The sequence below is a fragment of the Amblyomma maculatum genome, chromosome 8 (assembly GCF_055883805.1).
Source record: "Amblyomma maculatum isolate TAMU_Amacu chromosome 8, ASM5588380v1, whole genome shotgun sequence".
NCBI lineage: Eukaryota > Metazoa > Arthropoda > Arachnida > Ixodida > Ixodidae > Amblyomma > Amblyomma maculatum.
The window spans coordinates 101,409,048-101,426,622 of record NC_139351.1 but is presented as its reverse complement, the minus strand read 5'-3'; the positions used below and the strand labels follow the sequence as shown (position 1 = coordinate 101,426,622).

Here is a 17,575-nt window from a genome sequence, read left to right as displayed (position 1 = left end):
TGTGGTCAATAGCCACAAAAGAAAACTGAACAGGCAAGTCAATGGAATCGCTTGAAGTTTGGAAAGTTTAATGCTACCCCCCTTGCACAGTTTAATGCACACGCACCCATATCATTGACATGACATTCCTTACAAGAATAAGATCAAATCGATGGCTTACTGCAGTTAGGGCGGTTTGCGGGATATTTCTTAGATCCAGATGCGCATCGTTTCGGCCGGTTTATTTCTTTGAGACGAAGCGTCAACGTAAGGTTACACTGGTAAGTGGAAGCATATTGCTACAAAGCAAGAACCAGAATGCGTACGAAACAAGTTGAGGGCAGTGTCACGCTGGAGAATTGGCGCTAACTTTCAGCTGTTATAGATGCTGTTTCTGCTATGTGAAAGACATTTTCTCTGGGAGATGGAATGCAACTAATTTTGTGTAATTACTTCAGTGCTGGCTTTTACGTGGTGCGCATTAAAAATGCCGATGCCTACTTTCGAACTCCATATGATCACGTGTGCTTTTACCGACCATTTCCTCTCTTCATCCAATAATTCGACTAAATTTTGTTGGCGAAGTGTTTGGCGAATGAGTGCTTAGTATATTAAGCTATTATTTTATTTTACTCATGTAATGAAAGTCATGCCAGTGATATGGGTACGCATGCTATCATAAAAGTATTAGCACTGAACTTTCCAAGCCTAAAAAAAAAATCCAAGCTGAAAGCTTAGAGGCAAGAATTGACTGGTACCACCGGATTTTTTGGATAAAATTACCAAATTATCATTTCTCCATACAACAATGTATTCGAGTCTGACAACATGCTAAGAACCCGAAAAACAGATTGACCGAGTGCTCAGTTCTTCCACTGAACTGCCAAAGTAATAAAAATGAAATTGATGACTTTAATGAGCGATTGGGGCCACTAGATCCTGATATTGTTTTTGCAACTGAGTCATGGTCAAATATGTTCTTCGAACTATCAAATCCTTAGGAAAGACGTAAGTCGCGGAAGCGGAGGAGTATTCCTAATGATTAAGCAGTCCTTTCACAGCAGGGAAAGGGATATTATGACCAATTAAACGAGATCGGTGTAGGGTCACATGAGGGCTTCAGATGGAGGTACCATTTCTCTGTTAGGTACCAGAGCCTGTTACAGTCAGCGCTGCTTTGCACGCGCAACTAATTTCTAGGTGGATTGGCCCCCTTATCCACTCGCTGTGCCAGAGCTCGCCATCTCCGGCACGTTCAAACTAATGCATTCATCGCTATCGAGCAGACCACTCCTGTCCCAATTACCCTTTCACCTAAGCTAACCTATCACATTGCTTCTTTCACTGCCCACTTGGTCAATAGTGAGGCTCCTATCGCTCCCTAATTTTCTAAAGCACCCTAATATTCTAGAGCTCCCTAACCTTCTAGAGCTCCCTAATCTTCCAGAGCACCCTAATCTTCTAGAGCACCCTAATCTTCTAGAGCACCACCACCTGGCTCGACTGGCTTGGCGCTGAATTGAATGAAGAATATCGTCGACCAGTCACCTAGGCAGTCGACATGCTCGGCTTGTAAAATTTGGCCGACAAAACGCCCTATGCTATTACTGCTGCCGATTACTTTCTGGTAAGTTGATCATTTGAATTATACGCATTAATGTATTAATATTTGTTGCGTTCTTTTTTTTCAAAGCTATCGCATTAATGTATTAATATTTGTTGCGTTCTTTTTTTTTCAAAGCTATATAATAAAATGAACACACTTTTTGTTGGTCAGAAAAAAACGTTTCTTGTATATCCATCATATATACGGTAGATATAGCCCTGAATCTCTCTGGAACTCGTCTAGTTTGAGACAACTGAGTACAAAATACAGTCATCACCATACAACGACGCCTTTCAATTGCAATTGATAAAAATAAGAAAATGAAGAGGGCCCAGAAGAGACCTTTGGAGGTCGCCAGGTGTAACTGAGACCGAAACCGAGCAAGTGCCATTAAGTACTATTTGCTATTTCCGTACCGTAAAGTTAAATAGCTTGCGACCCAAGCGGTGATAATCTATTCAGTTTTAGGGTGTCGAATTTTCTCGAAAAATGCCAAATTGTGTCAAACGTTTCTTTAAAATCTAAAAACAAACAGAAAATCTGACCGTTGCCATCAATCACTGCAGCTATGCCACGACAAAATCCCAATAGTTTTGTCATGCACGACAAATCTTTCTTAAATGCATTTGACGACGGTTAGGGAAACCAGTGAAAAAAAAAAAAAACAATTAATCTAGTGGACATAACAGCTCCTTCATTAAGGCTATAAGGCGATAGTCATTCATAGTTGGCGTAAATTTACTCGGCCTCCAAGAGCACTGGGAGATTGATTCTTATTTTACCTTCCCATTCCAAATAAGCAAATCGAGTTGGCAACTCCTCCAAATTTTCTACCCCGCCGGGGTGGCGCAGTGGTTACGGCGCTCGACTACTGTTCCCAAGAACGCGGGATCGAATCCCGGCCTCGGCGGCAGCTTTTCGATGGAGGCGAAAAGCAAGGCGCCCGTGTGCTGTGCGATGTCAGTGCACGGTAAAGAACCCCTGGTGGTCGAAATTACCGGAGTCCTCCACTACGGCGTCTCTCATAGCCTGAGTTGCTTTGGGACGTTAAACCCCACAAACCAACCAACCTCCAAATTTTCTGACATTATGTGGTCTCGTTAAGTCGAACAAACCATCGAAGAAGCAATACTGAGACGTGCCAGCTACCACGTGCCTGTGGTGCCCATGGGAAATAGTCCGGTAATTAGACACGTCAGATTTTGATGCGACTATAAAAGTGGGTACAGAGTTAGCTTCACACTCGAGTAGAGCGGGAAGCAGGCCCAATACTGCCTAATTCCCTTTCTGTTTACTAGCACAGTTGCCCTTCCTTACATTCGCCTCGAAGCTTGTTCTTTTCAAGAGATTTGTGATGAATAATGACGCCTGCAGGAACGCACGACGAGGTTCAGTGACATGGACATCACTTTGTACGTGGCTCCACACCTGTATTTATTGTGCAGTAAAAGCTTCTCACCACACCCACAACCACCAAGCGACAGTTCAGGGCACGCAGCCATTCCCATCGCATGAGAGAAACTACGCGGGCAGTTTGAAATACCAGCACGAAAGATACAACTGAATGCGCTCTGTTATAGATAGTGGATACAGGGTGCGCGATTATAAATTATGATTCATTTCAGTGTTATTTTAGTAGCTGGTTTGAAGAAGCGTAGAATATATCAGCACCTTTGCTCGAGTTTAGTATGTCACTGGGGAGCAGCAACGTAAAGTCAGAAATAAAGTCTAAAACTATCAATGAGAGAGCAGAACAAATGCCAGTGGCACGGAACACCTCTTTACGGGCCGAATGCGACGTCCATTAGTTCTATCATTCACCGACCCTAAGCTGCAGCAGAGTAGCCGTGTGTCATTAAACATCATTACCGCTGACACTGAGTGCATACTGGCAAGTGTCTAGAGTCCGGCAACACATAAGATTCATAAATCAGTCTGCGCCTGAGGGCAAATATTTGATGCTTGTTTTACGTCACTCGTGAGATGATCCCGGATGAGGAAAAAAATGTATGTAACATTGAAAAATGAGAAAAAAAGCGCATGAAAAATGAGAGCTTGCGCAGCGCGAAGTCTTGGGGCGTATGAGTGCTGTGTAGATTGGAGTCCGCTATCCGGGCAATCAAGGCTTACCGCTCTGGATCGTAGGTAGTTACGCAGCCCTAAAGGCTGTACCGGATTACAACGGGTTGATACAGACGGCTCCGACAACCATGTTTCTATAACTTCCCATTCAAACATATCGAAAACCGGCGCTTTGATTCCCCCAAAACTTCTAGGATGCCAAGAGCGGCCCCACTTAAAAGGGCTTGGTGACGGGGATCGTCGAAGCCAGAATCGTTGAGATAGGAGTTAGGGTCGCGCTCAGCGCAGACACTGAGTGACTACAAATGGGCCAGAATAAAATATGTTGCGGACGGCGGTCTCCCAAGACGGCGCCACTCGCAGCGCCGCCAGGAATCACTGTTTTGCATAGGCTGTCGAGCGGTCGCAGTCGTTTTCCAAGGACACTGTAGGGGTACTGACTACGCACCCAAGAAGAAACATTTCACGGCTTTATGTACCGGTCATGGCTGAAAAAGGCGCGAACTGGGAACAGGGACGGAGAAAGAACGACAAGGACAGGCGCTAACTCACAACTAAGGTTTATTCGAGAAAGGCAAGTGAATGAATAGGAACGCAATTGAACACGCACGCACGCACGCACGCACGCACGCGCGCACGCACGCACGCACGCACGCACGCACACACACACACACACACACACACACACACACACACACACACACACACACACACACACACACACACACACACACACACACACACACACACACACACACACACACACACACACACACACACACACACACACACACACACACACACACACACACACACACACACACACACACACACACACACACACACACACACATGGCCACAATCTCTATCTGACATCCACATGAGGAACCAAACGTGTATCCGATATTTGAATTCCCGGAAAGAAACGGATGTTTCTTTCCGTAGACCAGTCAACTACAGACAGTGGACCCGCGGTGAACACTTCGTTTCTGGGAGAATCCCGCAAACTTAACTATGTGCTTGACTGGGGAGGCTCCTTGAGAGTTCAGTCGACTCTCTCATATAGAGTGAATGGGTTATGATAAGGCAAAATATGGCGCTGTCCAGCATTTCAGGTTTATAGCAGAAGAATATATCAGGAACGGTTTCGTGAAAGTAAACCGCTTGGTAAAGAAACAGGCAAAAAATACGCGGCCCGCTTGCTCAGTCATTTCGATTCGTGCAATGATTTACGTGACTTTGTGGTGGCCGAATAGTTCACGAGGAACTGTCATAGCCATCTTGCGATTTTTCCTTCGGGAAAGAGTGTAAGACGCTGGATAAAATGGCTGAGGTGGCATACAATTTTCTTGAGGCCTAGTAGCAAGGAAACCTGTCTTTGTTCAAAGAGCATTTCGAGATGGACATCCCAAGAGAAAAGGATGTTCCGAACCGTAGACAGGCAGCAAAGTGCCTCGTGTGTAACCAACCTGGACATAAGGCTCCTGATTGTCATTCTAGGCTAAAACAACTTTATTGCAGTTAGTGTAGAAAGGCAGGACATGATGTGAGTTCCTGTTCCCGTAAGCACGAAAACCAGAAGCAGTCGTCCTGTTGTGTTCAGCTGGAGAGTGTTGCGCCTGAGGTGGCGTCCATAACGGAAGGCAGGCTGGAACCAGATGAGAAGAAAGAAGCTTGCGGTCAGATTTGTCTGCAAAAGATCTGCAGACTCAGAAAACCTGCCTGTGTTAGAGGGAGGGCTCCAAGGTTTGCCCGTACATGTTTTACGCGACACTGGGAACGATACGGTGGTTGTGTGCAGGGCTCTGGGTCCTGGCACAGCTCTCACCGGCACCACATCCACGGTGTTCCTGGCTGATGACAGTAGTATGGAAGTACCCGAGAAATAAGCGTATATTGCTTCCCCTTACTTGACTGGCACGGCCATGGCGAAATGCATGGAGACACCATTGTACGACGTGATAATTGGAAATATACCGGAGGCTCGTGAGCCGTCAAATACAGATAGTAATTAGAAATAACCTGAGGGCGGCCCTAAACTATTTCATAGCATAGAGAAGAGCGATGTGTTCAACCTAAATGGAAAACGTGAAGGCACAAAAGTATAGTATTGGTCGGAAAGGACGATTCCGGGCAAATAATTAAAAGGACTGCTTTAAGTGTCAGCCCCATGCGATTCACCAAGGAAATGCTAGAAAAAGAGCAGAGACAGGATGGATCATCGCAGGCGTGTTGAGTGAAAGAAGGAAAGGTATTCCATGAAAAGCACTGCACTTCTCATTCGTATTCTGTCAACAACTGTTTGCTGTATCGCTTCCACTATCTGACCTTCGACAGAGAGATTTGACAGCTAGTACTTCTAAAGTCTTGCAGATCGCACGTGTTAAACCTTGCCCATGATAGCCCGCTGTCGGCACATTAATCCGTTAAGAAGACTACAGATCGAGTTTTTGAAGAATGCTATTGTCCAGGAGTGCAGGCAGAGATTGAGATATATGTCAGGTCCTGCGACACTTTCGCAAGAGGCAAAGTAGGTAAAGCTCCGCTGAGAAGCATGCCTCTTATTGAAACTCTATTTGAACGCTCCGCTGTTGATATTGTCGGTCCGCTGTCGTCCACATCGTTGGGAGGGAATAGATATATTCTCACTCTCGTCAACTTCGTCACCCGGTATCCCGGCACCGTGGCTCTGTTTAAGATAGATTCAGCAACCGTGACAGAATGTTTGGGGGAGATGTTTTCAAGGATAGGTTTTCCGAGAGGAATCCTTTGTGACCAGGGCTCTTGTTTCACTTCTGCAATGATGAGAGCTCAATGATAATCTGGAAGTGAAACATTTTTGCATGACTCCTTACCACATCATGTGCAACGGGATGATGGAGAGCTTTAACGGCACACTCAAGGAGATGCTACGGAAGCTTAGTCAGGAGCAACCCAAAACTTGAGGTAAGTATATCGCTCCGCTGCTGTTCGCCTACAGGGAGGTACCGCCGGCGAGTTTGGGGTTTTCTCCATTTGACTTAATTTTTGGACGAAACGTGCGAGGACCGCTCACAGTCCTTGGAGAGCTCTGGACAAGAGAAGAACTGAGAGAGGATACGAAGACGGTATATGGTTATGTACTCTACCTTAGCGAACGTATCGAATAGACTGTGCGGGTAGCACATCAAAATTTGGGGAGCTCTGAACAGTCTCAGAAGGGAAATTATGATAGGAGCAGTAAGAAATGACATTTAAATGCTGGGTATCGAGCCCTCATTCTTCTGTCGAGTGCCATAATAAACTCGTAATGCAGTGGAAAGGTCATTTTGTGGTTTCTGGAAAGAAGAACCAGATAGATTATTGGATTGACTTGCGCTACGCTAAGAAACTGTTCCACATTAATATGCTTAAAAGATACTAAGAGCGTGCACCCCAGGTGTCCGTGCAGGCGTCATCACAAGCCTCACTCACGCAGTGGCTCAGAAGCAGACCCCCTAGGTTGTACACTTTTGACAAAGACTGTACATATTTGTGCTTGCTAGGGGTTTGTTTGCAGGTGAACTCTTTCGCAAGAAAACGCCCGTGGGGCGGCAAGAGCACCGTTTCTGAGGGAACGTGCATTTCTAGCCGGTCTTTCGTCGCCTTTTGGTTTCTTTGTTTATTGCGCAGAAACACCAATCTTTTACTCCTGGGAAGCTGAGCAAGCTCATGCATCCTGCTCCTATGCAATGAGGAAAAAAAAGTTAACATTAGCACGTAGTGTGACCTGTCATGCGTGCAGCCAGCACGTCGTATTTTTTTTCTCGCGACCGTCATAACGGACGATCTGTCACGGGAGACAGAGCGCCCGACATTGAAAGCACCGCTACACCAGGGTCGTTTCGTCTGCTGTCGAAATGGTTCACCTGTAGCGCGTACCGTTCGAAGGTAGAGAGTTAAAGTATGGCCGGTGGGAAACCAGTGCGAAGCTTCGAGCCATGACGAAGATGAGCGTGGCTGACATGTCTCGAGACTGCCTCTGCCCATCGAGATGTGTGCGAATGGCCGTGGCACTGCTCACATTTTTGATCGAGACCAGCTGCTTGATCTTCGGAGACCGTGAGAGAGCTTTTATTACATTGGTACTCACCAGAAATTTAGTTGGGTCCGGCAGTACACGGTTCCTAGTCCAGCTAGTGGGTGGTATTTTTTTTTTCTACGCAAATTGTAAGGACTCACACGTTCTCAATGGTGATTTACCATGTATGTAAGAAAACGGTTATAAGTGTGATGGTTTGCTCCATTTATTGAGCTCTTATCAAACTAAAGCGACATCGTATTTTGAGGGACGCTTTAGTGGAGGGCTTTAGAAATCTCGAGCATCTGGAGTTCCTTAATTTCCACACATCGCAGAGCAAACCGGCGCCGTGCATAGGGCCTCCATCGAAAGGCGGTCGCCTCGACTTGGATTCGACTTTAGGGAGTGTTTTCAGGTGCGACGCACGTGGAAGGTGGCCACAGAGACTGTGGAAATGTAGTTATACCTTTAGTAAAACAAACGTTATGCGGAATACCTTCACACTAACCACTGAAAAGTGGCAGGAGCGGAGCACTAGTGCGAAATAATGTGTGAATTCTGATGAGCTGGTTGTTTTATCTGGTATAAAGCAGGGCTCAGTGTTCAGAGCCTTCTTCTTTCTTATTTATGTCAGTGACGCTGCCGAAATAAAATTGTTGCGTTGTTAAACTATTTGGGGATGACTGTCTCACCTTAAGTGTAATTAAAGGTCTTGAAAACCAGAATTTACTATATCAGCACCTCTGTAATCTTGGGGACAGGTGCAAAGAGCGCAAAATGCAAATTAACTGTCAGAAATAAGTATCAATGTCAATCACAAGAAAAAAAGAAATCGTAGTCGTATTCCTATCCCGTTGCAGACCAGCATATTCAATCAGTCTCGTCTGTCAAATACTTAGACTCAACCATTAAAAACGAGCTCAGTTGCTACGAGTAAATCAATAAAATACCCAGCAAAGCATTTGCTAAACTTTTCTTCATGCGTAGAAAATTAAAGAATGCCCCGTCCAACGTAAAGATGGAAGCGTATCGTACGCTTGTTCGCAGAGTTCTAGAGTATGGATCCTCTGTATGGGACTGCTATTTCACCAAAGACAAATAAGCATGAGCACGTGCAGCACCTCCTTTCCAGATTTATTCTATCCGATTGCCGTATGCTCTCGTAGGTCATTTACATGTTAACGAAGCTAAAATCGGAACCCCTGCATGTGCAGTGACAGATCGCCAGACTGAAGCCTCTTTACTTAATGTACCATAATAAAGCCGACCTACAGCGAGATAAATATACTTTGCTCGTCCACGAGGTTAAAATGTTCCCTGGTAATACGCCCGTACTTTACCAGGACAAAATTCTTTCAGAAATCGTTTTTCCTTTGTGAAATTGAGCGATGGAACTCACTCTCTTCCTGTATTGTTCAATGTCCAAGTGTGAACAAATTTGAAGAGTTGTTATTAATGTATTGCAATAAATAAATAAATAATATGGCGCACTCTATTTAGGACGGACGACTCAAATTATGGAAAAAGTTTCTGACTGTCAAAGTTCCTCAACATATTATCACTTTTTTAATATGAAAATCATTGTTCAGACAATGCGCAGCAAGAAAATGCACAGAAACCATTTTTGGCTCACGTATTCCTATTGCGCAAAAATTTAGGGCGATGACCAGTGCAAAATGTAATTAAATTTTCTGTGTTTCTTGTGTGAAGCACAGCAGCGAAAGGCAACGTAAAAGTACGTCTTAGAGAGAAGTTCATAATAAAGCTGTTTTTCCTCTTTAAACGTTCGCTATATTGTAACATGTATTATACTAAACAATTAATGCAGCCGCTGAACGAGGGCGCCGAGAGAGAACTAGGAACGCGGGCAATGAATGTCCTCTACTCCTACCGATTGCACTGCTTCTACTTCTACCTCTAATGCACGTGTCAATATTGAAGTTATTTGAAGCCTATTGCTGTGTTGAGATATATTTGAGCACTTTTTGTTTATCCCCCGCCCGAATGTGCGAACATGCGATATGCTTTTATACGCATTGGCACTGAGTCTCGCTTGTCTGATGCTATATTTTCATTAGCTGCATGCCACACAGTTAAAGAGAATGTATCTGATCTTTCTTTTAACTTTTTCTCTCCGCTTTGTCCAATCGCACTGCTTAATCTAACCATCATGCTTAATCTAATCAGTGCTAACCATCATGCACTGGCGTAGCCTTCCCCCAGGAGCTGCCGCTGATGGCGTTGTCTGTCTTTGGCAGGCCCGCATAAGTACTGTGGTGCAGTTTTTCTATAGGCGGTGAACGGCACTCATTTTCCCTTATGACTACCACGTACTGATGTCTAATCGGTTATTTTGTTTCAAACTTGAGCTGTAAATCGCACAGTGTAAATGCAATCGGTAAAGCAATGAAATATTACGGTACATAAAACGAACACTTTTAGACTGAGACGAAGACAAAGATAATCGCTTATACAAGATGTTGATGCGCCCAATGTTGGGGCACGCCTGCAAGCTGTGGGATCCGCATGGTCATTATTTTATATCATGTTTAGAATTTTTACAAAGTCGGGTGCACTGATTTATCTCCCCTGTTAACAAGAAAAAAAAATTAGTTTCTCCGCTTTATGACGAAGCAAATCTGATTACCCTGCAGTTCAGGCAAAATCAGGTGTGCTTAACCCGTCTCTATTTCATCATGCATAAGCCAGTCCTGATTGGAAAGCAACAGTGCACTTATAAAGGAGCCCATTTTCTGAATAACGTGCAATAAGAATTCGAAGCGTTCAGAGGAAACAAATTTTCAAAATACTGCACAAAGTATTGTTTTTCTCCAGAAAGCGCGAGATATAGGGTAAATAATTTGCCCAATAATAACATATGTACAAAGAGCAGTGAGGAATTCTGCTCTTCATTATGTGAACTGCTAAATAATAACTTGTTTTATTTATTTATTTATTTATTTATTTATTTATTTATTTATTTATTTATTTATTTATTTATTTATTTATTTATTTATTTATTTATTTATTTATTTATTTATTTATTTATTTATTTATTTATTTATTTGTTTGTTTGTTTATTTATTTATTTATTTATTTATTTATTTATTTATTTATTTATTTATTTATTTATTTATTTATTTATTTATTTATTTATTTATTTATTTATTTATTTATTTCTCAAAGGTCTCCTGTAAAACATTACATGAGGCAGTGGGGATTACAGCTGCGAACGAGTATAACGAAAATCACAATGAAAGATTATCGATGAGCCGCTGGAATACTTTGGGGTCGATGATTGATTGTGGGCAGGCCATTCCAGTCCTGTGCTAGGCGCAGGAAAAATGACTGCTGAAAAGTAGTCGTATGAGCCTGTGAGCGATGAGGTTCATAGCATTCAGGTAGTTTGAGCGGGCGATTCGGTGGGCTTTTTTTATGCACTGGTTATCAGAGGGCAAAGAATGAAAAAAAAAAAAAAATTCATGAAGAAGGTTAAGACGCGCAATTCTATACCATAAAGCTAGAGAAAAGTAGTCGTATGAGCCTGTGAGCGATGAGGCTCATAGAATTCAGGTAGTTTGAGCGGGCGATTCGGTGGGCTTCTTTTATGTACCAGTTATCAGAGGGCAAAGAATGAAAAAAAATTCATGAAGAAGGTTAAGACGCGCAATTCTATGCCACAAAGCTAGAGAGGGTAAGTTTATTTGTGCTTTTAGAGCTGAAATACACAAATAATAGGAATAATTTGACAAAATGAATCGTCTTGCTCGGTTCTGAACTCATTCGAAGGCTCTAGTTAGGTTAATTTGATATGGGTCAAAAATAGCATTGGCATACTCTATTTTAGGACGCACAAACGTTTGGAAAGCAAGTTGTTTAGTAGGGGGAGAAGCGATGGAAAGGTTACTTCGTTTATAACCTAGAGGGCTGTTAGCAGAATTTATTATCTGGTTAACATGCTGTATCCTTGTTAGGCCACGTGAAATATATACATCGAGGTATTTCACCGTCTCAGTTATTGCAATCTGGATGTTATTGATGCTGTAATCAGAAGCAACGTAGTTGTGACGATTGGGCAAGCGTACAATTTTAGAGAATTAAAAGTCAGGAGCCAAGTGTTACACCAGTCCTGTATTCGAAAAAGTTCCCTTTGTAACTCTAGAGAGTCAGTGGAGTTGGTTATTCCTCAGTAAATGACATAGTCGTCAGCGAAAGGGCGGATATAGAAAGAAATATTATTTGGCAGGTCATTAATGTATGTTAAGAAAAGGAGAGGCCCAAGCACGGTACCTTGAGGTACGCCTGAAAGCACCGGGTGTTAAGTAAGAAGAGTATGAGTTAGCATACACGAACTGTATTGACTTAGCTAAAAATCCTCGAATCCAGCTCAGAACGCATGGATGGATGTTAAGAAGCGATAACGTTAACAGAAGACGACAATAAACTTATCAAACGCGTTTTCAAAATCTAAACATACTGTGTCAGTCAGGATGTTGCTGTCTAGGTTTAAACGCAGGTCGTGCAGGAGAAGAGCAAGCTGAGTGTCACAAGAATGATTTTTGCAGAAACCATGTTGATTTGGATTAAAGAAATTTACGGACGTTAAAAAACTTAGTAATCTGCGAATATGAAATATGTCCCATTATTTGACAAAAAACACTTGTTATTGAAATCGGATGGTAGTTACTCGGTGATGAACGGCTGTCTTTCATGAAGACTGCGATGACCTTGCCCAGCAGCCAGTCACGTGGGATTGAGCCGGTGTGGAGTGAATCCTGAAAAATGAGTGACAAAAGCAGGTTTTACGTATTCTTAGTATTCTTTTAAAACTTTGACGTTAATACCGTCTATACCAGTGAATGACGAGTTCTTCAATACTTCGATGACTTTAACAATGCCGATGGATGCCCAGCGCTAGTAAATAAGCTGTTCGCGAACTGTTTTCTTGGTCATTACTGTACTTATGTGCAGTTTTTATAGTTTTTTATTATGTCTATACTTTTAATGAAATCAAAAACATCCATCCTATTCCTGAATAGAACTGATAGCACTGTGAGTAAATAAATAAGCCTTACCTTTCGCTACCCAGTTGAAAGAAGTCTACGCAAAACTTTCTTTAGGCACAAGAGAATTTCTATGCGGGTTTTAATCGCGGTTGCCCGCAGTGGCAACAGAAACTCTGATAGTAAGGTCAGAATTTTTGCAGGTACGTGCCTCATAAAGGTGCTACAGAACTACATATAGACTACAGAAAATTACTACACAAAGCTACGAAACTTTTACAGCACAAGAATATAAATGTCTGACGTTACACCACAAGTACAAAATGTTTTGTCGTATGCAGCGCAACCATTTTTATTTTTATTTTCACATTCTTGCTTGGCGCTCGCCCACTGTTTCTTTCTTACCTCTCGAAGTCTGACAGAAAAATATTCAGCAATAGCGTATTCTGTGTTTTCTGTGCATACACACTGATAGAAAACAACTAAGTTCACTGATACAAAACAACTGCTGCGTAGAAGCAGGCCCAATCGACGAAGTTTTTGCTTCGAATATTTGTTTTCTTTTCCCCCATGATTCGTTATACGCATGACTCGCTTTATGGACAGGCCTGGTTGGGAACAAAACATCTTGACTAAAGAGATATGGCTCTCTTCTTCAGTAAGTGCAATGAATATATGGAGGCTATACATTTGTCTTATAATACACACACAAAAAAAAAAAGCGAAACAGCGAAGGCGAAGAGCTACGAAGGAGGGTAGCTTAGCGGAGCCTCAATCCAGGTAGGATTTGGTCCGCATGGACGCATAGCACGTGCCCCTATTACCAAAGCAATACGCACATCTCGACAGGATATAAGGGATAATTATAACATAAACAGCAGGTGATTGGCTCTGAGTGCACGCTGGTGACAGCTGAGCCGTTACGTATAGTTTGGAGGGACGCTGTTTGGAGATGAGCTGCTAAAATACGATCCCGAAAAGAGGCTCCCGTATCGCCGTGGCATCTAGGCCGCTACCATATTGTTTTCAACCACTGTATACCGTGTATGCCGTATACCGTTTTATATACCATTCCTCACACAGATCTGCTGAATAATGTATGACGCTTCAGTGCAGAGCTGTCCTGGGAGGCCCCCTAGATCAGATTAATAGCTAGCCAGATATGCGCGGCCGGCGGAGCGGACCGGCGTTGCGCTTCTTAATGGGCTTCTGGGGATGTTCCGGGTTCCTCGAGCGTTCGAGCTCCTGCTGGCATCAAACACTTAGGCTGCTAGACGCGATGTTGGGCTAGTTGGTTCATGATTATAACAAAACAGAACTGCGCGAAGGCAACGGGACAAGAAGGCACGAATACACACACACACGAAGCGCTGACTCTTGACTGGCATGTTGACAGAGCAATGAGGTTGACATAGGTGGTTGCCGTTTGTCCCTTGTTAATGGGAGGAGTGGTAGAGCCCCAGAGTAGAAGAAATGTAATCAAGTAAGACGTGATGTAGGACTAGTCGGTTCATGGTTATAACAAAACAGAACTGTTTTGTTATAACCATGAACCGACTAGCCCAACATCACGTCTTACTTGATTACATTTCTTCAACCACTCCTCCTGTCAACAAGAGACAAGCGGCAACCACCTATGTCAACCTCATTGCTCTGTCAACATGCCAGTCAAGAGTCTGCGCTTTGTGTGTGTGTGCATTCGTGCCTTCTTGTCCCGTTGCCTTCGCGCAGTTCTGTTTTGTTATAACTTAGGCTGCGGCGATGCCGATACTAGAGCCTCAATTCGTCTCAATGTCGCCACTACATGTAACGTCTACCGAACTATTTGCCCGTTTAATCTGGGCCTACCAAGTTACCCTTAGCATTACTCTCTCGGCTTTAATACATGCAGGACCCATGTCTGCCTGCTACGAGGAACTCGGCTGCCTGAACCTGACGGACTTCTATGACTCCAAAATGCGCTTCGTCAATGCCAAACCATGGCCGCGGGCCAAGATAGGCACCCACTTCCAGTTATACAACTCCCACATGCTGGACACACCAGATATCTTCGCGTGGAACGTCACCGCGGAGCAGCTGCGGCAATCCTCTTACGACCCTGATCTTGAAACCAAGGTCTTCTCTCACGGGTTCATGCAGGTCGAGAAGGTTCCCGACTTTCCCATGGGGGTATATCGCTCTTATCATGCAATGGTTTAACATCTTAAGGTTCTGTCTCTAGTACGATACTGCCAACGTCCGCCCTGTGCAGGGAGGTCGCGTCAACTGGCGTGACCAGTCATTCCTATTGGCCTGACAATTATTTAAGTGTCCTAAGAAGCATGGCTAGGTTTTGATAACTGTTGAGCGTCTCGGAAGACAATAAAGAGCGCCTTGCAGAGAACTGCAAGAGGAGGAGAGAACCAAGTTTTGATGTCTGTTTATCACTGGCAAGCAAACACAAGGATGTGCGGTTCAGAAGTATACACCGGATGTTCCAGCTAAATGGAACTGTATTTATGAAAAAAAAAAAAAAAAAGACAGTTTCCTTTATCGGTGCAGCGCATATGCGATGAAAACGAGAGGTGACACAGACCTCCTCTCGACCTCGTCGCATATGCGCTGCACCGATAATGTCAAACCAACATGCCCAAGTGTCTACTTTGTCGACAGTTTCTTAGACATGTGAAACTAGTTTAGAGCTGTTAATAGTCGTGTGGCGTAGTCTGCATCGCCTTTTCCCTCAGTAAAATTAGTTTATCACTAACGAACACTCAGTTAACTTTCTACACATTGGTTTGGAGGGGAAAAAGTACTTATTAAGAAGTATATTAAAAAAAAAACCTAGAACTGAAATGGTTTACCACGGTACCATTCACGATTATTTTCTTTCCCAGCCGTAGGGTTAGCAGAGATGCTAGCGTATACCTTAGAGTCTCTTCAAACAGGTAAAAGGATCTGCATAAATGGAATCATGTTCGAAGCATCTCAGTTTGTTATTAGAGACAATGTGCGACATAATAATTGACGGATGTTTCGGGAATAAGGAATATAGAAGATTATGCAATTAGTTTAGAATAGTTACTAAAGTTTGCAGAATGAAAAAGAAAAGCGGACATAAGACCTCACGGCACTCGAGAGTACTCAACTCACCTAGCTAAGTCACTACGTTTTTCAAAAGCTTCACTTTTAACTCGAGCTCTTGCGGGGAGGCATCAGATAAGGGTGCACGTCTGTGAAACGCGTCTAGCAGTGATGGAGGCTATTCTTATGGGGTCCTGGGATACTGGTGCAATTAAATTCCGTTCCATAATTACATTCATGACGTCCCTGGCTTTCCCGACTTTTCCTTGGGAAACAAACTTACCTGAGTACAGAGATGGCAGGGAGATAAAATTGCGGGAAGCAAAGCAAAATGAGCAAGGACTAAGGAAGTCTTTCCGTTCCATAATTACATTCATGACGTCCCTGGCTTTCCCGACTTTTCCTTGGGAAACAAACTTACCTGAGTACAGAGATGGCAGGGAGATAAAATTGCGGGAAGCAAAGCAAAATGAGCAAGGACTAAGGAAGTCTTTGGACTAAGGACTAAGGATGAAGGACTAAGGACTAAGGCTTTCAATACAGCAAACGTTTCGACACGAGGACTTGTCTTCGTCTACTTTTAGTCGATGCATTTTGTCTCTAGCCAGCAACACTGCTTACTTTCGCACGCGAAGCTTATGCTGTTCATCCTGCCTGTGCGCCATCGACGTAGGAGCGTGAATTTGTTTTCTACTTTCTAGGCAATTAAAGACGCTCTACTGTCTTTGGGCAACTTCAACGTGATCCTCGTGGATTGGGCGCACGGCAGCAGGTTCGACTACATCCAGGCAACGGCAAACACCCGCATCGTGGGCCTCGAGATCGCCCGGCTTGTCGAGCAACTCCAGGTATCGACGACATGCACTCGAGCACTTCTCTTAGTCCGCCTAGTATGCCCCGGTACTTTCTTAACATTTTTTGAACGGTTTCTTGAAGGAAGCATTTGGAGTCACACCTGACAAGTTTCACATCATCGGTCACAGTTTGGGCTCCCATATAGGAGGCTACGCGGGGCAGAAGCTGCGAGGCCTTGGAAGAATCACGGGTGAGTGCCTGCTTTTCGATGGAGGTGAAACCAAGTGTTTTCCATGTGCTGTGCGATGTCTGTGCGCGTTAAAGATCCCAAGGTGGTCGAAATTACTCCGCAGCCCTCCACTACGGCTTCCATTTCTTCCCTTCCCCTAAGGCGCGATTCAGGTCTCCCCAGATATTGCCTCTTTCCTTTAGTGTAAACTAATGATATATATATATATATATATATATATATATATATATATATATATATATATATATATATATATATATATATAGGGAGGGGGTTGAAGCTCGAATGGGTCCGGTAGGGCGCAAACGTAAAGTAGGTGACACACGGTGGAAAAACAGTAAACTTTAATCCAACGTTTTGGCCGGGGTCCGGCCGAAACGTCGGATTAAAGTTTACTGCTTTTCCACCGTGTATCACCTTATATATATATATATATATATATATATATATATATATATATATATATAAGCTGAATGGTTCGTACGAAAAAGCCGTCGTCATGCTAAGAGAGGCAACAAAAGTGAAAAAAAACTTCATTTTAGTTGCTGTGTACTCCAGCAGCACACATATGTGGCTCCATTCCTCAGTGCCCTATGCGAACGTATCTATCCCGGAAATATGTGAAGAGCAAATAGGAGCTGTCGCTGCATGTATGCGTGAAGCTATTCTTCAGTGCACAGCGACTGAAATTTGAACTTAACATGAAGACAGTGAAGAGCGTTATGTGTGTGCACAGGAGAATAGGAGACGTTTAGTTC

At 43.5% G+C, this 17,575-nt stretch overlaps 2 protein-coding genes across 2 annotated transcripts in view; both read left to right on the top strand.

Moving 5' to 3' along the window:
• LOC146182002 (uncharacterized) overlaps positions 1 to 17,575 on the top strand; it is a 223,046-nt gene that overhangs the window by 169,219 nt on the left and 36,252 nt on the right. The window lies entirely within an intron of this gene.
• Positions 14,601 to 17,575, top strand: part of LOC146182003 (pancreatic triacylglycerol lipase-like) — a 28,985-nt gene continuing 26,010 nt past the window's right edge. Inside the window, exons 1-3 of the mRNA XM_084575588.1 lie at positions 14,601 to 14,878; positions 16,474 to 16,620; positions 16,709 to 16,817. Coding sequence (XP_084431714.1) covers positions 14,606 to 14,878; positions 16,474 to 16,620; positions 16,709 to 16,817 — 529 coding nt within the window. The 5' untranslated portion in view covers positions 14,601 to 14,605. The remainder of the gene's footprint in view (positions 14,879 to 16,473; positions 16,621 to 16,708; positions 16,818 to 17,575) is intronic.